Genomic DNA, 24,811 nt, shown 5'->3' with positions numbered 1-24,811 from the left:
CAGAGAACCAATTACCTCTTCAGTGAAGCATGTTAATGATATGAAATTAATAAGTTTTTTTCCCCAAATCCAGAAGTGGCAGCAATTCGACCAAAAGACCATGTCGTAGGGCCAAATTAAAAGTTGTAAAACATCAACCAAAGAGCAATAGTTAAACTTTCAAAATATAATCTTGTATCATGAAAGTTTCCCACTGAACTCCTGCATGTTGTTAAACTGTTACATGGTAAAAATTTGCTCACAGAATCATATGTTATTGGTCACTGATATTTATAGCAGTAAAAAAAAAAGTAGTTTTATTTTCTTCTTACCATTTCTCTCTTGAATCATTTGGAGAGCTTGTAATTGCAATTCTACATTTTTCTGTAACATCAATGACTTAAACACTTGAAAGTCTTCTGCAGCTAGTACAGGTTGGAAGACAGGCTATTTAAAGAAAAAAGTTCAATTTGAAAACTCAAGACAAACATACAAATGACAAAAGAACAGTGACATCAATTAACTATTTAACAGAACATTAAATAGAATTCAGGTGATCAAAAAGATCGTTGCAAAATCTCTACACAAGTAAGTTTTCTCACTGAAACAAATGTTTTTCAATACAAATATTTTTCATACACTATTCCCCATACAACCTCATCACTTCTACAATCCTGAATTATGGGGACCATCATTTTAGCAATCATCATCTAGCAGGAACAAGATCCTGGGTGATTAGGAGTAGAGTTGGGCAAACTTGGAGATAAATAACTATGAAAATTGCAGGAATCACTTGCCTTCATCAATCTTGCTCCTTCACGCAGCCAATCGAGTTTTTCAGAAGTAGGAAACAGGGTCTTATTGTAAATATGTGCCAACATTAGAAAATTGATGGAATCTTCACCCTGGCCTGAAGAGTCAAAGAAGACAAGTATCTTTTCTTTTAAAGTGTGCCTCACAGGGAAACACAGGGCCTTTTCTTGTTATTGACCAGAGAACAATTCACCACAGGAACAGGCACTTTGGCCCACAAAGTCTGTGTTGAACATGATGCCAAATGAAGCTAAATAACTTCAACCTGCAAATGATCCATATCGCTACAATCTGTGCATGTACATATGTCTATCTAAAAGCTTCATAAACACCATCATACCTGCTTCCACCACTACTCCAGCAGCCAGATCCAGGCACCTATAACTCTATAAAAATAAACATTTGCCCTGCACATCTACCTCAATTGTTTCTGACCAAGTGTAGATTCTCTGGTGCATATTTACACTTGGAAAAAAATTCTGTCTGTCTATGCCCTCTTGATTTTATAAACTCTCTCTATCCTCAAATTCTCCAGAGAAAGTGACCCGAGATTAACTAACCTCTTAGATCAAACCCGCTAATCCACTCAGCATCCTTATAAGCATCTTCTGTATGCTTTCCAAAGCCTTCACTTCCTTCTTGTTAGGAGGCAACCAGAACTGCATGCAATATTCCAAGTGCAGCATAATCCAAGTTTTATATAGTTGTATCATGACTTCCTTATTATTTTACTCAATGTTCCAGCCAATGAAGGCAAACATACCAAACACCTTCAGGAAGCTATGGATTTAGATCCCCAAATCTCTCTGTACACCAATCCTGCCATTAACTGTATACGTTCCCCTTAAATTTAAACTCCCAAAGGCATACCTTGCACTTCTTTGACTAAACTGCACATGCCAATTCACTGCCCATAAAGTATTGGTAAAAGATCCATATCCTTTGATAGCCCACTGCGCAACTCCATCAACCTACAAACATACAAACCTACCCATTTACACTTTCATCTATGTCAATTATATGCATCTCAAACAGGGGCCCCAGCATTGATCCACTGATGATCTTCTGAAGAAACATTTCACAAGAAACAATTGATATGGTAAAAGAGAGTCAATGAGAAATCAAAACTACACTTGAAAAGGTTTGATGAGCAATTGATGAGTGTCTGGGATCTGTGGAGGAATATTTGGACACAGTTAACGACCGGGTTGGCAAATTAGAAGCTCTTTGTGCTGAAATGTCTGCTAATAACTCCAAATTAGCTGCAAAAATGATTGACTTGGAGAGCAGAAGCAGATGCCAAAATCTGAATCTTAGGCTAAGAAGAGGATACGGAATCTGGCCAGCTGACTAACTTCTTTTCAGACCTACTTTGGAGGTTAACGGAGAGGATTTATTTTCTACTAAGCCTGTTCTTGAGAGAGTTCATCATTCCCTGGCTTCCAAATCAACTTTGAGACAACATCCAAGGTTGGTAATTCTCCAGTTTTATCAATATCAAGTAAAAGATTGGGTAATCCGAGAGGGTCATCAAAGGAGAAATCTTCATTACAAGTGGAAACAAATTAGATTCATTGAAGACCTTCTGCCCTGGCAGCCTTCTTCACTGAAGACAACAAAGGACTTCAACTATAAATGGAGTTTCATATCACTAAAGAAAAAGACAGATAACCCCATTCGAATACATATGATTAGAACGGCAAGAAATTAATGAATGTAATGGAAAAAAAAACAGTAGGGATATCAATAAAAGCACCATTGTGTAAAAATCTATTATTGCCTATGAACATGGTTATAGAATATTAAATTCATGGTATGATAAAGGTATAAGATATATTAAGGACTGTTACATGGAAGGAAATCTTATATCTTTAAATAATTAAAACACAAATACGGAGTGGCTAATGGGTCCTTCTTCTGTTTTCTCCAGCTTAGATAATACTTAAGAGAAAGATGGGGACCAACATTGACCCCACCTGAAATTAGTGAAACTGAAAGAACAGTCTGGATGGGGGAATACATCCAAATTTATAACAAAAATGTACTATGCATTCCAGAGCAAAAGTGCAAAACAAGGGTTACAGAAGTCAAGGGGAAAATGGGAATCGGACTTGGGTGTGGTGGTTCCAAAAAGAAGCTGGTCAGATTGTGTAAGGATGGCATGACATCAATTATTAATGCAAGATATGGACTAGCTCAGGATTTAAAAAAAAATTTACACCAATTATAGCTTACCCCACAAAAGTTACAGATCAAAAGCTGAAATTTCAGAGAAGTGTTTCAGATGTGGGACTGAGACATGAACTTTTTTTACATGCCACGTGGTCGTATGTGAAAGTGAGGCTATTTTGGCATGAAATCACAGAAAAATAAACCAGGATAACAGGAGTGGCCTTCACAGGTGACCCGGAGCTATATCTATTAGGTAATTTCATGGAAATAAGCAAACAAATTGACCAAATATCAAATCTAATTTATAAAAATAGCACTGGCATTACCAAAAAAATCTATTGCAATCACTTGGAAGTCCAACTTCCCTTTACTCATAGCACGATGAACTTTGGAAATAAACAGCTGTATACCCAAGGAAAAGAAAAAAAAAAATCACATACAACTTAAAGAATAAATATGAAACTTTTGTAAGTGTGGCAGCCATACCTGGACCACATAGGGGCCCAGATACAGTAATAAAAAGGAACATAAAAGTGAATAAAAGTAACTATTATATATACAAAAACAGTTTCCCCAACTATACTCTATACATTTAAAATACATGTAAGCTCTGACAGTGAATGGATCTGTATGTATGGAAGGAGAGGGAGGGAGGGACTGCTTTGTTTTTGTTTGTTATGTTTGTGAGAAAAAGTTTAAAATATTTAAAATGTTATGCTATTTTTTGAAAAAAAAATTCTGCCCTTAAGTTATGAACAAGCACAGAGAATATAAACAGGTTATGGCTAAACTGTATCAGAAAGGATTCAAGCCCACTCTGTTGTATCCAGTGCAAGGAATTTTTAAAATTGTTGCAAGAGACTAGCAAAATCTTGAATGAATCTCCTTCAACTGCAAGTATCATATGAACTGCTAACTAGTGTCTGAAGCCTGTCTATTGTTGAAGTTTTCCATTTGGCTTTAACTGGGTGAAGTTTGGCTGTTGTCTTCTTTTAGCTTTATTGTATGGAGTAATCTTCTTGCTTGCTATATAGTTTAATAATCTTTTCCATGGATTGTCACCTTGTCGTGGAGGTGAAACTTGTGTGATCCCAAGAGCAATACCGTCTGGAGCTATGCTCCTGGTAGGGCCACCCATGGCAGTAAGATTGAGGGTGAGGTCCCTGACAATCCAACCAAGTCCTCAATGGTGGAACAGGCGGACAAAGTTACTCTGACCTCAATGGTTGTGAAAGCGGATGAAGGTTGCAACAAATCCATCAGCTCCAATCGTCGTGGTTTTTATGCCATTGGAATTAGTTGGTTGATTTGTGAAGTATCGTGTCTTTCTTGGAGTGCAACATCAGGTACATGTTAAACAATGCATGCACAGGTATCTTCGCTTGGTGGATCAACGAAACAGGCCATCATCCTCGATTACGAGAGAGAGCCATGATGAGTTTAATAAGCTTGTATTTTCTTTACTTTCTTATTTAGTTTAATTGGTACAAATGATTATACAAACTTTATTTTAATGATGTTGACTTTAATTTTCTACTTGTGTTATTCATTTATCAATGTACAATATAAATTTTTACATCAATTATATCTTACTCCACTTGGACAGAACTGGATTTATGTTTGGAAAGAGTTACAAAAGTTAAGTTTCCTCAAGATCCAATTTTATTTTAAACTTGGAAATATTTTTGACACAGAATTGAAATTAAATAAACATCAAAAAGAATTTGTTAAAATAGTCCTATCAGTAGCTAGAAAGTGTGTGGCTGTAACTTGGAAATCAGATGTGTATTTGGGAATGGGTAGATGGCACACTAGTTGTATACCACTTGAAAAAATTACATACAATTTACATAACAAATTAGAAATTTTTGAAAAATATTTGGGAATAATATTTACAAATTGTAGGAATTAAGATGAACCTTCCGACTTCTAAAATCAATAAAATTAAGATATGTTAGATTTTATTTGATGGTTTTAGTAAGTTTTTATAAATACTACACAGATGTTTTCTTTCTTCTTTTTCTTCCTTTTTTTCTTTTCTATTGGGTTGTTGGGGGAGGGGAAGGATGGGAAAGGGATTTTTTAAAAAAATCACTATGTATTAATTTTTTATTATTTTCAAATAAGAAAGTTATGTACAAGTTTTTTAATGCATATGTGAAATTAAATAAAATTTTCAAAAAGAGAATGGTTCCAGCAAACTAAACTTGAGTGTGACAGAGGAAGTCATGAAACACCTTTTAGTGAAAGAGCTGTTTGGAAAGCCCATTGTGCCAAGGCCCGTGGAGGAGTTGTAAGTCTGCGGCGCCACATCCTCCTGTTATCTTCAGTGTTCAATTTCGGATGTCCTTCTCGTTATTCAGTCGAAGCACTGAACTTTGGACTTTGAACATTAAGAAGTAACTTTGAGAACAGTGTTTTTTGTTTTGACTGACTTTCCTGACAGGACTGAGCAATTTTGGCTTTTTGTTTTTTTTTCCTTTGCATTTTGAAGTTTTGGGCACAGACAGTATTGCCTAGTTTTTTTTCCCCACAACACACACACATTGAAAATATATTTAATTATGTACTAAACTGGGTTAATTTGGGGAAGACACTGCATTTGTTAATTGTTGATAATAAATATAGAGTTAAAATTTAACCTATTGAAGTGCATCTTCTCTTTGCTGCTGGTTTTGGGCATAACACTCCCTCTCCCTATTGTAAGGTAAAACATCATGAGATGGGAATGTGTAAGGAGTTACCCTGCCCTGTACAGGGCTGTAACAAGATGTAAATGCATCCTTGTACTTACAAGATAAGAGAGACATTGATAGATTGAGAGGCAGGAAGCTAGCAGGGAAAGGATAGCAACAGTTTTAGTCATTGGACAAGTAATGATATGATGATGTTCTAAGCATGTATCCAAGGGTATAAAAAATCACCATTTTGCTGATAACGGCAGAATGCATTCTCCGACTAACATGGTTGGTCGCAAGTGTTACAATCCGGTAATAAAGAACAAAGAACCCTGATTTCGACTCAGCCTGGTGTTTGTCTCACTCATTCATGAACAAAGCAGACCTAACACTATCTAACCTCTTTCTTGTCTCAAAGCTCACTCTATCCAAATCCTGGATCCCACTCCATCCCATGCATCTCCCTCTCTGATCTTTTTCTGTTTATTATATCAAGCATATATACAAGAGGAGAGTTATATTACATTCATGTATACGTATATAAGAATAAGAACATATTAGTATTTAACAAATATATATTAACCATAAATTTCTTTTCCTCCTGTAAAATCATAAGAAAAAGGAGGGAGGAAAAAATAATTATTATAAAATCCCCTATAACTAATCCAAACAAAAAGAAAAAGGGACCCTTTTAGAAGTGGATACACCTGAAAAAAGTTGTCGATCATATTAGGAGGGGGTAAAAAGAGGGATAGTTTGGAAGTACACAGAAAGTCCCTAATTTGCAAATACCCAAAAAATTGTGCCTTGCCAAATATATGTCTGCTGATTGAAAGACATTAAGAAGTCTCCAGAAAATAGGTCTGAAAAGGTTATTACTCCTTTAGTTTTCCATATTAAAAATGCTTGATCAATCAATGTGCTTTAATAAAGAAAATTAAGATCTATTTTACTCGATAAAACAAAATTGTTAAACCCAAAAAATTTACAAAACTGAAACCAAATCCTTACTGTAAGCTTAGCAACTGGGTTAAGATCTCATCTATTAATTTTGGATAAGTGAGACCAACAATTACCCCCTAACTGAATTGATCTTCTCCTCTCACCCAAGTCTGTTGATCTATCTCCCTAGTTTCCCTCTATCCTAGGACTCTCTCTTTCTATCTCTTATTTCTCTCTCCTGGGGTTCCTCACTCTGACCTGCATCACTCTATCCCAAGTCTCCTCTCTCACTGTCCTAAATCTCCTTGTTGATTTATCTTTCTCACTATCCTGGGTCACTCTTTCTCTCCTGGGTCTCCTCATCACTAAGTACTTTCTCTCCTAGGTCTTTTTCTGTCTCTCCCTCTCGATCCTGGGTCTATCTCCCAGGTTTCTGCCCCATCACCCCCTCACCCACACTCTCATACACACAAATCGAAGTTCTCTCTCAATTTTGACTCTGTATTCAGAGTCTTTATCTCTCTATCCCATGCTTCTATCTAGACAATAGACAATAGGAGCTGGAGTAGGCCCTTCGGCCCGTCGAGCCAGCACCGCCATTTTACAGATCATGGCTGATCACTACTATCAGTACCCCTTTCCAGCCTTATCCCCATAACCCTTAACTCCTTTGCCCTCTAGAGTCTTATCTAACTCTCTTTTGAACATAATCAGCGAATCTGCCTCTACCACCCTCTGTGGCAGAGCATTCCACAGATTCACACTTCTCTGGGTAAAAAAATGTTTTCTCATCTCCGTCCTAAAGGGCCTACCCTGTATTCTTAAACTATGCCCTCTAGTCCTCGTCTCCCCCATCATTGGGAACAAGTAATCCGACTTCACCCTGTCTATCCCCCTGATAATTTTGTATACCTCAATCATGTCCCCCCTCATCCTTCTAAACTCCATCGGATACGTCCAGTTTTTCTAGCCTTTCAGCATATGTCAACCCCGCCATCCCTGCAACTAACCTTGTAAATCTGCACTGCACACCCTCTATAGCTAGTATGTCCTTCCTCAAAATTGGAGACCAGAACTGGACGCAATACTCCAGGTGGGTCTCACCAGGGCCCTGTACAACTGCAGAAGGGTGGTCTCTGTTCCTATACTCCAATCCCCTCTTTATGAAAGCCAACATGCCATTTGCCTTCTTCACAGCTTTCTGAACCTGCATGTTAGCCTTCAGTGACCGGTGAACAAGTACACCCAGATCCATTTGCACCTCCCCACTCCCTAGCTTGTCTCCATTTAAATAATACTCAGCTTTCCTATTATTGCCCCCAAAATGGATAACCTCACATTTGCTCACATTGAACGTCATCTTCCATTCAGCAGCCCACTCCCCCAACCTGTCCAAGTCCCTCTGCATTTTCCTGACATTCTCCTCACACCCCACACCGCCACCCAGTTTAGTGTAATCTGCAAATTTGCTTATGTTATTAATAATCCCCTTATCCAAATCATTTACATAAATTACAAACAACTGAGGACCCAATACCAATCCCTGCGGCACTCCACTCGTCACATCCTGCCATCCTGAAAAAGACCCGCTTACTCCAACCCTTTGTTTCCTATTTCTTAACCAATTTCCTATCCATGTCAGCACCTTACCTCCAATACCATGCTCCCTGATCTTGCCCACTAGTCTCCCATGAAGTACCTTATCAAAGGCCTTCTGGAAGTCCAAATACACCACATCCACTGGCTCTCCCAAGTCCACCCTCTTTGACACATCCTCGAAAAATTCCAGAAGGTTAGTCAAGCATGACTTACCCTTAAGGAATCCATGCTGACTAGCCCTTATACTATTATTTCTGCCTAAGTGTTCTGCTATTACTCCTTTCATGATAGATTCCAATATCTTCCCCACCACTGACGTCAGGCTGACCGGTCTATAATTTCCCGTTTTCTCCCTCCCTCCCTTCTTAAAAATCGGCACCACAACAGCCACTCTCCAATCCTCAGGGACCTCCCCCGAATCTATGGAACTTTGGAAAATGTCGACCAGTGCCTCCACAATTTCCATAGCAACTTCTTTAAGCACCCTGGGATGCAGCCCATCAGGCCCTGGGGATTTATCAGCCCTCAGTCCCAACAATTTACTCACAACCTCCTGCTTCTGGATCCGGATATCCATTAGATCCCCTACTTCCCCAGGAAAGTTTCCCAAGTCTCTTGATACCGCATGACCACTACCCCCTAACTGACCATAACCTATATCCTCCTTGGTGAAGACAGTTGCAAAGTATTTGTTAAATTCCTCAGCCATCTCCTTGTTTCTGGTAATAATTCCACCCTTTTCCATTCTTAATGGACCAATTTTAGACCGAACCAATTTCTTCCTCTTCACATATTTAAAAAAGCTTTTGCTATCCTCCATTATATTATTTGCTAATTTCCTCTTGTACTTCATTTTCCACTCTCTTATGACTTTCTTAGTTACCCTCTGTTGCTCTTTGAAGGTTTCCCAATCCTCTAACTTCCCACTCCACTTCGCTATCTTATACTTACTCCCTTTGGATTTGATATTGCACTTGATTTCATTAGTTAGCCACGGCTGCCATTTGCATCTCCTAGAGCCTTTCCTCCACTTTGGAATAAATTTGTCCTGAAACCTGTGAAAAATGTCCAAAAATACCTGCCATTTTTCCCCAGTTGTCCTCCCAGCTAGTGTATCTTTCCATTTTATTTTGGCTAGCTCCTCCCTCATAGTTGCATAATCCCCTTTATTTAACTGCAGTACAGATGCTTCCGACTTCCTTTCTTTTTCCCTTTCTAATTGCAGCTCAAAAGTAACCATACCATGGTCACTATTCCCTAATGGCTCCCCTACATCGAGGTCACTTATTAACTCTGCGTTGCTGCACAGCACCAAGTCTAGAATCGACTTCCCCCTGGTAGGTTCCTCCACTAGCTGCTCCAAAAAAGTATCTCGTAGACATTCAATAAACTCAGTTTCTTGTGTTCCTGCCTCCATCTGATTATCCCAGTCCACCTTCATGTTGAAGTCCCCTATAACTACCGTATTGCTACCACTTTGACATGCCACTCTTAATTCCTGATTTATACTTCTACCGATATCTGAGCTACTTTTCGGAGGCCTGTAAATGACCCCCATTATGGTCCTCATGCCTTTACAATTTCTTAATTCTATCCCAACAGACTCTACCCCATCTGTTTCAATGTCTTTCCTTTCAAACACCTGAATTTCATTTCTTACCAACAGAGCTACCCCACCTCCTCTTCCTAACTTTCTGTCTTTTCTATAGGACGTGTACCCGGGAACATTTATTTCCCAATCCTGCCCTTCCCGCAGCCATGTCTCCGTTACTCCGACAATGTCATAACCTCCCATTGCCATTTGCGCCTCAAGCTCATCCATTTTATTCCTTACACTCGGTCCATTCATACACAATACCTTGATACCATATCTCCTTTCTCCCTCCATCTTTGTTCTCGATACACTTGCCCCTACTCTCCTATCACTTTTAGTTCCCTTTTTCCTTATTGTTTCACCATCTAACGGAACCACCCCTATATTCACTCTCCTATCTGCTTCCCTATCAGTCCTGTTCCCTTCCCCCTGCCAAATTAGTTTAAATCAAATCCGACAGCATTGTTAAACCTAACTGCCAGTATATTGGCCCCTGTTGCATTCAGGTGTAAACCATCCCTCCTGTAGAGGTCTTGTCTTCCCCAGAAGAGATCCCAATGGTCAATGAACCTGAATCTCTGCACCATTCCTCCAGCCACACATTTAACCTCCTGATTTTATTATTTTTGCCCCCACCCACGCACAGCACAGGTAGCAGCCCCGAGATTACAATCCTGGAGGTCCTGCTTCTTAACCTCCTTCCGAGCTCACGGTAGTCCCTCTTCAGGATCTCCTCCTTCATCTTATCCACGTCATTTGTACCCACGTGTATCAGGACTTCTGGCCGTTCACCTTCCCCCCCTCTGAACCCTATCCGAGACGTCTCGCACCCTGGCTCCTGGGAGGCAACACACCATACGGGAACACTTGTCAGGTTCGCAGAATCTTTTGTCTGTTCCCCTGACGATGGAGTCCCCAATGACCACCTTGTTCCCCTTCCTTCCTTTCCGCACCACCGGTTCCCTTGGTGCAACCTCTGGCAGGTTATCTTCCCCAACTACATCCAATACACTATATTTGTTGCTAAGAGCCACCGGGGTGCTCACCACAGAGCTAGCAACTTTCCCCCCACCCCTGACAGTAGTCCACTTACTTGACCCCCCCAATCCAGGGGTAAGCACTTCCCTGAGCGTTGTATCTATAAATTCTTCACTCTCCCTGATAAGCCTCAGATCATCAAGCTGCAACTCCATTTCTTTAATTTTATTCTTTAATACTTGTGTCTCGTTACATCCCCTGCAGGTATGTCCTGTGGGAAGATTTAAGGTCCTGTCACTTACCTCCTCACTCTCTCTTGCGAGCCTAAGGTCATCAAGCTGGAGCTCCAGTTCATCAACTCGGCCCCTAAGGAACCCCACCTCTTCGCACCTGGCACAGATATGGTCATTTGGGAGGGTGGAGGTCACCCATGGCTCCCATCATCTGGCAACTTGAGCAGAACACTAACCCCATAGGCATGGCTCAGCCTTTTAATGTCATGGAATGTACAGTGCACTCACCTAGGAAGGGCTAATAAAAACAGCCAACCTTTCTCTCCGCCTAAGCCTGATGAGCCAAAGCCTGGAAGTCCCACTCGCTCGCTGGGCCACTCGCTCGCTGGGCCACTCGCTCGCTGGGCCACTCGCTCGCTGGGCCACTCGCTCGCTGGGCCACTCGCTCGCTGGGCCACTCGCTCGCTGGGCCACTCGCTCGCTGGGCCACTCGCTCGCTGGGCCACTCGCTCGCTGGGCCACTCGCTCGCTGGGCCACTCGCTCGCTGGGCCACTCGCTCGCTGGGCCACTCGCTCGCTGGGCCACTCGCTCGCTGGGCCACTCGCTCGCTGGGCCACTCGCTCGCTGGGCCACTCGCTCGCTGGGCCACTCGCTCGCTGGGCCACTCGCTCGCTGGGCCACTCGCTCGCTGGGCCACTCGCTCGCTGGGCCACTCGCTCGCTGGGCCACTCGCTCGCTGGGCCACTCGCTCGCTGGGCCACTCGCTCGCTGGGCCACTCGCTCGCTGGGCCACTCGCTCGCTGGGCCACTCGCTCGCTGGGCCACTCGCTCGCTGGGCCACTCGCTCGCTGGGCCACTCGCTCGCTGGGCCACTCGCTCGCTGGGCCACTCGCTCGCTGGGCCACTCGCTCGCTGGGCCACTCGCTCGCTGTCCCTCTTATTTATTGGCCTTTTACCAATTAACCCCTACACGCTCTCCTGTACGGCCACTTCCGACGCCGACTCCTCTCCGCAGGCCCCGGTAAGAGACTTTTAAAATAGCTTTCTTACCTGCCCCCGAATCTTTTCTTCTCTGTCCTTCTCCTCTCTCCTCTCCCGACTGCTCGGCCCTGTCCCCAGTAAGAGCCCTTAAAAAGACCTTACCTTCCCGACACGCTCTCCTGTACGCCCGCCCGACCAATGGCCGCCTCCGACGCCAACTCCTCTCCGCAGGCCCCGGTAAGAGACTTTTAAAAAAGCTTTCTTACCTGCCCCCGACTCTTTTCTTCTCTATCCCTCTCCTCTCCTCTCCTCTCCTCTCCTCTCCTCTCCTCTCCTCTCCTCTCCTCTCCTCTCCTCTCCAAACTGCTAGGCCCATGTTTCTCTCTCCCTCCTCTCGATCCAGTGCCTTCCTTCCCCATCCCATGTCTCTCCCTTTTTCCTGGCTCTTTCTCTCTCTAAACTCACCAGTACAACTTTGACCCCAACCCCTCCTCTCCAACAACTGCTGAGAATAAAAAATATAATTTAAACTTGAGGGCAAATTTTTAATGGAATACGGTTATCAGTCTGATCCATTCTGTAAGTGGCAAGCACAGATGAATTGATAGAGGTGGATGAAACGTGGGTGAGACAGGATATCGGAGCCTCATCTTCCAGGACCTTACTGTGCGGCCCCAGCCAGATGGTGACATCCTTTTCCGTGTAAGTATTGCAAGATTTAGCAGGACCGTCATATACTTGCTCACGCACATTGGAGTTCAGGGACAGTAGTGTATCCGCCCATCATTCCCTCAACTTGCAGTCTGGCCTTGCCACCATTCCTGATTCACTTATGCCGACGTACCAAATGAAAACTGGGGAGCAGACAGTATTCCGACTTAAATTCTAAAATTTGTTGGGAGAAAAATGTTCTCTCAAATCTACAATCACATCTCCCTCATTCATGGAGAAGGTGATTTTTTTTAAAAATTAAATCAGAGGTGCCGGAGCGGTGCTCCAGTGAGCTCTGGCAGCATTGGACCCCTGCTTGAAAGAGCACATGGTGTTTGTTCTCACCCTGATGCTGTATAGTCCTGACATGGTTTTCCTTCAGGAAGTTATTGAGCCCTATTACAACTACTTAAAGAAGTAGTGAGCTACACCATAATTCTAGCAAATGGTTACTACACAGCTATTATGCCAAAATAAAATACAAATGAATCTAATGAAACAAGAAATACAGCAATTGATTTCCAAACCACAACCATGATGAGAAACTTCCTCAATGTTCTTGTAAACATTGCTGGGAATGAATTCTGCTTAATGACTTCCCACTTGGAGAGCACAAAGGAACACTCTCAGGATCGGATTAAACAACTAGGGACAGTCCTCCAGAAAATGAAAAAAATATCAATTATGCCACAGTCATTTTTGGAGGGGATACTAAACCAAGAGGTAAGGAGGTGAAAAAGTTTGGACGATTACCATCAGGTACCTCGGACATCCGGGAATTCTTAAACAAACCCGAACAGTGCCGTTTCATCCAGGATATCACAGCCAATAATACCTTGGACTTCGCTTTGACCATGCATTTTTTAGGGCTTCCAGCAGAAGTGAAATTGTCCCAAAGGAAATGACTCTTGTTGGACAAGGCAAGATAGAACACAGACAGTTTTGCAGTGATGACTAGGGATTTGATGTCAACTGCAGTGCTTAGAACAAAATAACAATTGTGCCTGAAAGTTTGATTTGTATAATTTCTATTATTAAGATTTTCTAGATTCTTTGAATTAATGGGGCGAACCATTGGCTACAGATTACTTAAAATTACTACCGGTGCTTCATTTGAACATGCAAGTTTTTTTTCCTGAAGAGCTAGAGGAATAGGTGATGAGGAAAGCTATTGTTCATGTTACTAAAATACAGGGTGAGGGCCTAAATTGCATAGCTTGATAAACCTGATTCTGAAGCCAACTGCTTGAAAGAACAATGTATTCCTTGAGCTGGTGCACATCTCTGTGAACAAGCCAGCTCCGTTTGTATCACTGCACTGGCGGGGCAGCTGGAGAAGATGGCGCCATCAGGGCTTACTTATGGTCTCGTGGCTTAGGACACAGCTCACACCCTGGGTCACGTGATGACGTCACTGCTGTGTGGGGCAGAACTCCCATTGGCCTGAAAGGGGTGCGCACGAAATTCAAATAAACAGTTCTACTGGAAACCCCACCATGTCCAGTGGTGTTTTCTGTGTGTAGCAGCCACTACATTGGTTACTCTGCAGAGCCCAGAAAACATCAGGTCTCAAAACATGGATTCTTCGGCAATCAGTGCAGTTTCTGTGAAGCTCCCCCCCTTCTGGACCCACCGGCCCCGCATGTGGTTCGGGCAGGCGGAGATGCAATTTCGACTCCAGCATATCACCATGTTTTACCACGTGGTGAATGTCTTTGATGAAGAAACGGCAGCCAGAGTGGATGACCTGATCCACGATCCTCCCGAGTAGGGCAAGTACATCACCCTCAAAACCCTCCCTCACACTGGCAGAAGGTCACAAACCCTGCCTGATGTTTGAGCAAGCCTTCCTTGAACAAATGCTGGAGGACATCCAGCTCCTGTTAGCAGACAAAAACTTCTCGGACCCCAGGAAGGTCGCAGCCTGCGCTGATGTGCTGTGCCGGATAAAGAGAGAGAACGAGGCCACCATGAACCAGGTCGCCCGCCTGGCGCCCAGTTGACCACAGCCTGCCCCCAGACAGAAGATGGAAGAGCACCAGTCAACCTAGTGCTTCTATCACCAACGCTGGGGAGCACAAGTCCACAAATTTCGCTAACCCTGCTCGGTACCAGGGAAACAATCAGGCCAGCCGCCGCTAATAGCTGCGACAGCTGGCCACATGAACAGTCTCTTACACGTGGTGGACAAGATCAATGATCGGCATTTCCTGGTGGACACCAGAGCAGAGTTGAGCGTGCTACCCCCGAACGCTCTAGACCCGCACGAGGCCCGACCCTGCGGGCAGCGAACATCACCGATATAAAGACCTTCAGCACACAGACTGTTCAGGTTCACCTCGGGCAGAATAAATACCGTTGGAAGTTCCTACTGGCCACTGTGAGAATTGCGCTGTTAGGAGCCAACTTCCTTCGTGCACACAGCCTGCTGGTCACCTTGAAGGGCAAGAGGCTCATGCATGCCCGTACTTTCCAGACCCTCCGTCTTAAGCCGTCCAACGTGCACAGGCTGGTGATAGCAGCCATCTGCATGCCCAGGGACGAGTACTCCTGCATCCTCAACAAGTTCCCAGCAATCCTACGGCCACAGTTCACCGTCACCATGCCCCAGGTCCGCAACCACATCACCACACAGGGCCCTCCACTCCACACCAAGGCCAGACGACTGCCGCCAGAGAAGCTGCAGTTGGCAAAAAGAGTTCTCCCGGTTCCAGGAACTCAGCATAGTCCTCAGGTCGGACAGCCCCTGGGCATCTCTCCTGCATATGGTCCCCAAGGTCTCTGGGGGTTGGCACCTGTGTGCGGACCACCGCCGGCTCAATGACGCGACTACACCCGATCACTACCCCATCCACCACATGCAGGCTTCACTGCCAAATTGCATGGCGCCAAGATTTTCTCCAAGGTCGACTTAGTCAGGGGCTACCCCCAGATCCCCATGCACCCCAATGGCATTGGTATGACTGCCATCATCACCCCGTTCGGTCTTTTAGAATTCCTTCAGATGCCTTTTGGCCTGAAGAACACAGCCCAAACCTTCTAGCAGCACATGAACACAGTGGGCAGAGACTTGGACTTCATGTTCACTTATCTCGACGACATCCTCATCGCCAGTCAAGATCACGACAAGCACAAGATCCACCTCCGCACACTGTTTGCCCGCCTGGCTGAATTTGGCCTCACCATCAGCGTGGCCAAATGTTAGTTCGGGAAGGAGTCACTACAGTTTTTGGGCCATACCATCACCACGGATGGGGCAGCACCGACACGAGACAAAATCAGAGCCATACAGCAGTTCCCCAGGCCAGAAACCCTCAAAGGCCTGCGGGATGGTCAACTTTTACTACCGTTTCATCTCCGGGGCCGCACGCATAATGTGCCCACTGTTCACCCTGATCTCCTCTGAACAAAAGGCACTTGAGTGGTCAAAAGAGGCCGAGACAGCCTTTGCTCAGACCAAGGCCACCCTCGCAAGCCCCACCCTACTGGCCTACCCCCGACCCAACACCCACACAGCACTCTCTGTAGACGCATCCACCACGGTCATCGGAGGCATCCTGGAACAAGAGGTCAATGGGCAGTGGCACCCCTTGGCATTCTTCAGCCAGTACCTCTGACCACCCAAGTTGAAGTACAGTGCATTTGACCGAGAACTCCTGAACTTGTACCTCCCGATCAGGCACTTCCACCATTTCCTGGAGAGCAGACCATTCATCGCCTTCACGGACCACAAGCCGCTCACTCAGGCCCTCGCTGTGGCTAAAGACCCCTGGTCGGCATGCCAACAACGACATCTTTCCTTTATCACCACCGACATCCGACATCGGGCGGGTAAGGACAATGTTTTTGCCAATGTGCTTTCCAGACCGACCATCCACAACTTGTTCCCTGGCCTGAACTATGCCCAATTAGCTCAGGCCCAGAGGGATGACAAAGAGACGCAGGCTCTCCGAACCGCCATCACTGGCCTGCGCCTCAAGGACCTGAAGCTGCCAGGCAGCCATGAGACAGTCCTGTGCGAGCGATGTCTCAGGCTCACTGCGACCGATAGTCCCCCCACAGTGGAGACCGGAAGCATTCCAGGCGATCCACAACCTGGGTCATCCCTCAGACAAGACAACGGTGCACATGGTGACGGAACGCTTCATCTGGCACGGGTTAAAGAAACAAGTGGCCCAAATGGCGAGGAACTGCACACATTGCCAAGCATGCAAAGTTCAGCGCCATGTCAGAGCCCTGATACAGCACTTTGACCCACCTGCCAGGAGGTTTGACCATATCCACGTTGACATAGTGGGCCCCCTATACCAGTGTCCAGGGATGTCCGCTACTTCCTGACTGTGGTTGATCAGACGACAAGGTGGCCGGAAGCCATCCCCCTCAAGGACACTTCTGCTGAGTCCTGCTCACGAACTGGGCCACAGGTTTAGGCGTCCCAGCCCACATGACCAGCGACGGGGCACCCAGTTCACCTCCGCCCTGTGGGCACATCTGGCGAACCGCTTGGGGATCAACTCCATCACACAACGGCCTATCATCCCCAAGCGAATGGACTCGCAGAACGTTTCCACCGACACCTCAAGGCGGCTCTCATGGCGCGGCTGAGAGGACCTAATTGGACAGATGAGCTGCCGTGGGTCCTGCTTGGAATTCAAATAGCCACGAAGGAAGACCTCCAAGTTTCATCCTCAGAACTCATCTACGGTGCACTGCTGTCGCTACCAGGGGAGCTTCTCGAAGCAAACGCCGAGCCTGGAGGTGAGACCCCGACACTACTCGCAGACCTCCACAGCAAGCTCGCCTTGTTAACACCCCCACCCGCCTACTCACCACCCGGCGAACGTCGCCAAAGTGTTGGACTCAGCGCCCGTATGAGGGCCCGTACAAAGATCGGGAAAAGCCTTTACTCTGGACATTGGGTGCAAAGAGGAACTTTTCACAGTCAACCAGCTAAAGCCAGCACACGTGGACTTAAACCAGCCCATGTAGACGACACAACCTAAACGGAGGGGCTGGCCGCCCAAGTGGCAGAACGCGTAAGCCAGTTCTGGGGATGGGTTGTGTGGTGGTGCACATCTCTGTGAGCGAACTAGCCCCGTTTGTACCACCATGCTGGCAGGGCAGCTACAGAAGATGGCGCCGTCAGGGCTTGCTCATTGCCTCGTGGCTTAGGCTACAGCTTGCGCCCTGGGCCACGTGATGATGTCACTGCTGCGCAGGGTGGAACTCCTATTGGCCTGAAAGGCGCACGCGCAAAATTCAAATAAACAGTTCTACTGGAAACCCCACTGTGTCCAGTGGTGTTTTCTGTATGTAGCTGCCGCAACATCCTTTCCTTTGCATATTTCTTGCCATGGGGAGGATAGAAAAAAATTCCATGCAATTTGTTTTTAAAATCACTTTTCCAGAATGGCTCTTAACTCTTGCATCAGTGTAGCTGATGGAGAGCTTTGAAACATTCTTGAATGGTCCCTGTTTGTGCAAAATGCATTTTCTCTGTCAAATAACATCTTAATTTTAGGAATATTTGAAAGCGGTAAAAATTCCTTTTTTGTCTCTTACTAATACATGTTGGAAAGCCCAAATGTTTCTTTTTGGATGCATTTCTATTTTATCCAATGATTTTAATGTTGCAAATAAAGAGAATATTTAACCTTTACAAAAAGGAAAGAGGTACAAATGTTACAAGACTCTTACCACCAGATTCAGGAACAGTTGAAACCCCTCCACTATCAGACTCCTCAACAAAAGACTTATTTCGGGGCTCATATTTTGCACATTATTTACTACTGATTTTTTTCTGTAAATTGCACAATTTTTTATTTGTTTGCATTTTTCTCTTTAAAATCTTTTTCCTTGCATAGAGTTTACAGTTACTTAGAAGTAAAAATTCTGCCTGGCCAGCAGGAAAAAAGAATCTCAGTGTTGTATGTGATGTCATGCATGTGCTGACAATAAATTTAAACCTTTGAACTTTGAAGATTCATGCACTTGAAAACACAAACCTCTAGATTAAAGATAACATTCTTTCCTACTGTCAGATTCACTGTCAAAAAGTGACTTTTTTTAAAACCAAAAAATACTTTATTCTCTGTAAATTATTTACAAAAGGAAAATGATTCCAAGTCTCTTCAGCCCATTAGTTTTGTATCCATACATGTCCATCACTGTACATTGTTACATTCATTTCTATTTACACCATTGCCACCACAGTGGCACCTTGTCATTACTTCCATACCTCTTTCCCACCCCCACCTCCCCCCTGCCTTTCCACTGTTTTTAAACATTCTTATCTCCATACCTTGCTCTATGTTTCTGTACTTTTTCTCCACATCCAACATTGTTTGGCTTGCTGTTACTCCCTACACTTTTTATTTGTTTCTATATTTATCATTATTGCACTACAAGTTGACTTGCCTGGATAGCATTAAAATATGCTTCTTACTGTATTTTGGTACACATGACAAACAATAGAATAGGAGACAGCTATTTCGGACTGCAAGAATTTTCCAAAAAGTCTGTGAACACTCCAAATTGAGGATTTAGAGTTGATGATTGCTAGAGAATAAGGATACAGTAAAACAAACTGGACTTGAGGCCCAAATTCTGCCATAATATAAATAAATACAAGAGAAGTCATGACCAATTATAACAGCAGTCTTCTAGTGTTTAAATGTGGGAATCAGTGCAGAGAATTCTAATTAACCACCCTGGTTTGAAAGACATGAAAAAATTCCATGTCAACTTGAAGCTTACCTGGAATTTCATTTTGGAATTATAAACAGCTATACATGGAATTGAGTGGCTGAAGGATGGAAAAGATTAGAACATCATCCTCACAAGAACAAAGCAACAGATTGCAAATTCAGATTTATTTCCTTGTCCTAAAAGGGAGCTACATTTAGAGCATTGATGAGTAGACTTTCCTCAAATTATTTTTCCATGCAATTTCTGAAAAAATACTTCTTTTCTCTCAATATTAATAATCAGAATTAAAAATCACTAACGTATTGTCAACCATATTAAGATACAAATAAAATATCATTTATTTGTAAATCACCTTTCATGTAGCAAGCTATTTCAAGAACAAAACCCACACACAAAAATTAGGGTAGATGATCAATAGCCTATCTCCAAAGGGTTTTAAGAAGTAGATGGAAATTGAAAGGAAGAGCAAAGAGGTGCATGGAAGGACTTCCAGAGCTTCAGACTGACACATCGAAGATACAGTTGCCAACAGTGATGCAATCAAATTTGAGATGGTCAAAAGGTAAGAATAACATTTTACACCAGAATGAGTAGAATCTGATGCCAATCAAACAAATTATCAGGTATCTTTTACATGGACTCATGCTTTAAATGAAATAAATTAGGGCTTGGCTCAGCAATGAAAGAAAATATGAAGCAAACTAAAAGTAATCTTCACTCTTTTGTGTAATTCAGATTCAAAATACCACAAAACAGGACTCAATTATACCATGTCAGAAATAGTCTGAAACTTTGAACCCACATGACAGCAATCATAAAATTTGTTTCTTTACCCGAAATGACTCAGACTGTGCAAGTGGAGAATTGCAGGCTTCTAAAAACTGGTCCTCCTTGATCCCAACATCTTGAAGGTAGCTCTCTAATAACTGTTCAACCTAAACCAAAAAGGGATACATGAAAACTATTTATTCAAAAAGGGAGAAACCATCCAAAATAAACAACTAAACTGAAATTTAACATTCAGATCTTAAAGCCTCTCAGTAGTGTTCATGTCTGTAAATTCAATTGCAAATACAGGCCATTTTTAAAAATTTCTCAATACACTGTTTATAATCAAGGAAAGAATGGTTCTTCCTTGAAGACCATCTCCGGCCTGAAACATCAGTAATATATCTTTATCTACTATGGATGCAGCGAGACCAGCACAGTTTCTCCAGCACTTCTGTGTGTTTTAAACACAAGCCAACGCCGCTCAAATATTCCAATTAACCTACAACCCTCATACATTTTGAGGGGTGGGAGGAAACCCAAGACCCGAAGGAAACCCTCGCAGACACAGAGAAAACATACAAACCCCTTAAAGACAATGCCAGATTCAAAACCGTGTCTCTGGGGCTGTAACAATGTTGCACTAACCGCTATGCTAACCATGCCACCTCAAATTAATCATAAAATGTACAAGCGCAAATCAAGGCATTAATGCACAGCATGTTTATGCATTTTAAAAGGGGAATGAAACATCTCATCAACTGTTTATAATCCATAGTACAGTTACACAAAAAATGTTTATTAGAAATTAAGGACTGACATGGAATTCAACAAATGTGGCACGTTGAGAGAAACAAACAAGATGGGACAGGCCTTCCCTTGCTCCCACTTCTAAAAGGAAAGTATACAGTTAATTGCCTGCCACTGGGCTATCCTGTTTATCCCAGCATGGTCCAAGACACATGTAGAGCTCGTCGAAAGAACCAAAGACTTGTTGATCCAAACCAAGGCTTTTATTAGCAAAAGACCGGAGCTCTTCACAGGTGGCCGACCAGTCCGGAATGATCCGACCTGGCAAGGGACACAACCCTTTAAGGCCCAGACAATAGGTGTGGCTTAGCTCTCAGCCAATTGCTGTAAGCACAGTCTAGATACAGTAACTATATACACTATGTACATTGGTGATAGATCTGTACTATCACATTCACCCCTTCTTGGAGAATTGACCCTAGGAAAAAAAAACATAAACGAGGGAGAGAATGAAAGGAAGGGGTAGGTCAAGGACTGTAGTGGTCAGGGGGTCTGACCATCCGGCGTGACCGCCGTGGTGCCGGGATTGGGGTCGCTGGAGTGGTGTCACCAGCGGGCTCGTCGGGTGCGACTGCTCCGTCGCTCAATTCCCCAGTTGTGTTGTCGGCAGGGTGGCCCGGGTCATTGGGGTGCTGTTGGTCCTTCTGTTGCGGCACGGGGCCTGGAGAATAAGGAGTTGGGGGGTTTGCTGGGTCTACCGCGTCCTGAGCTAGGTCCCGCACCGAAACAGTGTCCTCCCGCCCGTCTGGGAACTCAACGTAGGCGTAATGTGGGTTCGCGTGGAGTAGAGTCACTCGGTCGACCGAGGGGTCGTTCTTTGAGTGCCGGACGTGGCGTCGCAAAAGGACGGGGCCAGGGATGGTGAGCCATGCCGGTACAGTGGTTCCTGATTCGGATTTCCTCGGGAAAAGGAACATCCTTTCGTGGGGGGGTGGCATTTGTTGCAGTACATAGAAGGGAGCGGATGGAGTGTAAGGCACTAGTGAGAACCTACTGCCAGTGAGAGGTGGGGAGACCTTTAGACCGGAAGCCAGTGTAACCGCTCTCCATATGGTGGCATTCTCCCTCTCGACCTGGCCGTTACCACGTGGGTTATAGCTCGTGGTCCTGCTTGAAGCAATACCACACTCCAGAAGGTACTGTCGCAGCTCTGCACTCATGAATGAGGACCCCCTATCACTGTGGATGGAATTGGGGTACCCGAAGATGGTGAAAATACTGTGAAGGGCCTGTATCACTGAGGTGGCAGTGGTGTCTGGGCAGGCCACAGCGAATGGGAAGCGGGAGTACTCGTCGATGGCTGTAAGGATGTAGGTATTATGGTTGGTCGACGGTAGGGGCCCCTTAAAGTCTACGCTAAGACGCTCGAAGGGGCGGGTGGCTTTGATAACGTGGGAGTTATCCGGACGGAAGAAGTGGGGCTTGCATTCAGCGCACACCGAACAGGCTCGGGTCATGGAGCGGATCTCCTCGACTGTGTAGGGTAAGTTGCTCGCCTTGACAAAGTGAGCAAACCTAGTGACCCCTGGATGACAGAGCGCCTCATGGAGTTTCCGTAGTCTGTCCATCTGTATGCTGGCGCACGTCCCCCTGGAGAGCGCGTCAGGCGGGTCGTTGAGCTTACCAGGCCGGTACAGGATGTCATAGTTAAAGGTGGAGAGTTCAATTCTCCATCTGGCGATTTTGTCGTTTTTTATCTTACCACGCTGGGTGTTGCTGAACATGAAGGAGACCGCGCGTTGATCAGTCAACAGTGTAAAGCGCCACCCAGCGAGGTAATGTCTCCAACGACGCACCGCTTCAACTATGGCCTGGGCCTCCTTCTCGATCGAGGAGTGTCTACTCTCTGGACCCTGGAGGGTTCTGGAGAAGAAGGCTACAGGCTGACCGGCCTGGTTCAAGGTGGCTGCCAGGGCGAAGTCGGATGCATCGCTCTCGACTTGAAACGGGACAGACTCATCGATCGCGTGCAGCGTCGCAGCAGCGGCAGTAGCGTCGAGTGTTCCGCATGGGGGCGAGAGGCGGGCCAACACCATGGTTGCGAGGGTGGGTTGCCCCTTCCGGGTTCGGCGTCTCCGTGACGTCAGGCGTTGCCGTGCAGGGGAGCCCTCGCTCTCATTGGACGAGAGCTCTGGGGAAGAAGAGTTTGAATGGGATAGCGGCGATTGGGCTTCACACGAGGCACTGTGTTTGCTGGCGGCCATTTTAGACCTACAGACTGCAGCAAAGTGGCCGTTTTTAAGGCACTTCTGGCACCTGGCTTTTCTTGCTGGGCACTGGGACCTGCTGTGCTTGTCCCTCCCGCAGAAATAACATTTTGGGTTCGCACGGGGCAGTGTAGTAGCAGCAGCCGACAGGCCGTCAGTATCTCAGGGGGTGGTAGGGTAGAAGGGCACTCTACTCACATCAGAACGAGGGGTCCAGTCCCTAGAGAGCTCGGTGGACTTTAAGGCTGCATCCTCCATTGTGATTGCAATCCGGGCCACGTCCTCTAGTTTTTCTACCCCTTGTTCGAGCAAGCGCAGCCTCACTTCATTCGATCTGAGCCCGGCCACATAGGCATCCCAGACGAGATCATTTGTGATCTCGGCAGCAGTTTTGTCCACACAGTTACAGTCCTTGCCCAATGCCTTTAATACTTGTAAATACGCCCTGCTGGACTCACCGGGCTGTTGCTTGCTCGACGCAAGCACGAGCCGGGCATGAACTCTGTTCACCGGTTGATCATATAGTCCTTTCAGTACCTTTATGGCTGCGGTGTAAGTGGTCTCATCCTGGATGTTCTCGTAGACTCTCAAGGACACCATAGACAGCAATGCTGTTAGACGCTGGTTATCCTCCTCTACCTGAATGAATCTCAGGAAGTTTTCAAAGTTCAGCAGCCAGAAGTTAAAGGCTTTGAAGGCTGTAGCTGACTGTGGGTCAATATCAAGTTTTTCTGGCCGAGTTAAACGCTCCATCCCTTTCAAAAAAATTCTTTTGCTAATAAAATTGTACAGCTCGTCGAAAGAACCAAAGACTTGTTGATCCAAACCAAGGCTTTTATTAGCAAAAGACCGGAGCTCTTCACAGGTGGCCGACCAGTCCGGAATGATCCGACCTGGCTAGGGACATAACCCTTTAAGGCCCAGACAATAGGTGTGGCTTAGCTCTCAGCCAATCGCTGTAAGCACAGTCTAGATACAGTAACTATATACACTATGTACATTGGTGATAGATCTGTACTATCACAACATAGTAAGTATTTTGAAGAGACCCTAGCTTCCAGGAGTATGGCATGCTATTTTGGCCCCACACCCCACTGTCATCCCAGCCATTGAATGTTTTTCAATGACAAACAGATGCTTAAAAGTAAAAATAATTAACGAGATTTTAATGTGGAAATTTAAATTTACAAACGTTTAAAACCTTTGGACCTCTTTTTCTTACAAGACAGACTCCTATTCTTTTCAATGAGGTTCACCAAGTCCTACCATACAAAGGCTGCAGAATTACATAAAGGGAAAAGGGGTAACCAGATTAAAAATAGTGGGACCCTTCAGGAATCTATGCTTTAATTCTGGTTGGAGCCACAGGAAATGGTCCCCATGAGTAATTCTCTTTCTCCACCCCACCCCCCCTCCCCACCCACAGTGAAGAAAGACACAAGTACGGGGAAACTTGGTCAATAGCACATGTTGAAGACAGTCAGCATTACAGTTTAGATGCTGATGGTCCTGGCTGTGATGAAAGAATCATCATTAAATACAGGTGAGGGGTCAGAAGAATGTTGTGCTTCTATTCAAGAAGGACTGCAGGGAAAATCCTGGGAATGATAGGCCAGTGAGCCTAACATTTGTAGTTG

The 24,811-nt window shown here is 44.9% G+C and overlaps 1 protein-coding gene and 1 pseudogene across 2 annotated transcripts in view; one reads left to right on the top strand and one right to left on the bottom strand.

Moving 5' to 3' along the window:
- cfap36 (cilia and flagella associated protein 36) overlaps window positions 1-24,811 on the bottom strand; it is a 99,313-nt gene that overhangs the window by 66,317 nt on the left and 8,185 nt on the right. For both annotated transcript variants that reach the window (XM_069931484.1, XM_069931483.1), the window contains exons 3-4: window positions 20,223-20,324; window positions 312-426 (exon numbers count right to left, since the gene is read on the bottom strand). In XM_069931484.1, the coding sequence (XP_069787585.1) occupies window positions 312-426; window positions 20,223-20,324 (217 nt within the window). The remainder of the gene's footprint in view (window positions 1-311; window positions 427-20,222; window positions 20,325-24,811) is intronic.
- On the top strand, window positions 12,169-13,639 carry LOC138760228 (tyrosyl-DNA phosphodiesterase 2 pseudogene; annotated as a pseudogene).

Source organism: Narcine bancroftii, chromosome 4 (assembly GCF_036971445.1).
Source record: "Narcine bancroftii isolate sNarBan1 chromosome 4, sNarBan1.hap1, whole genome shotgun sequence".
NCBI classification, from domain to species: domain Eukaryota; kingdom Metazoa; phylum Chordata; class Chondrichthyes; order Torpediniformes; family Narcinidae; genus Narcine; species Narcine bancroftii.
Note: the sequence above shows the minus strand (reverse complement) of the source record. Positions and strands in the feature narration are given on the sequence as shown.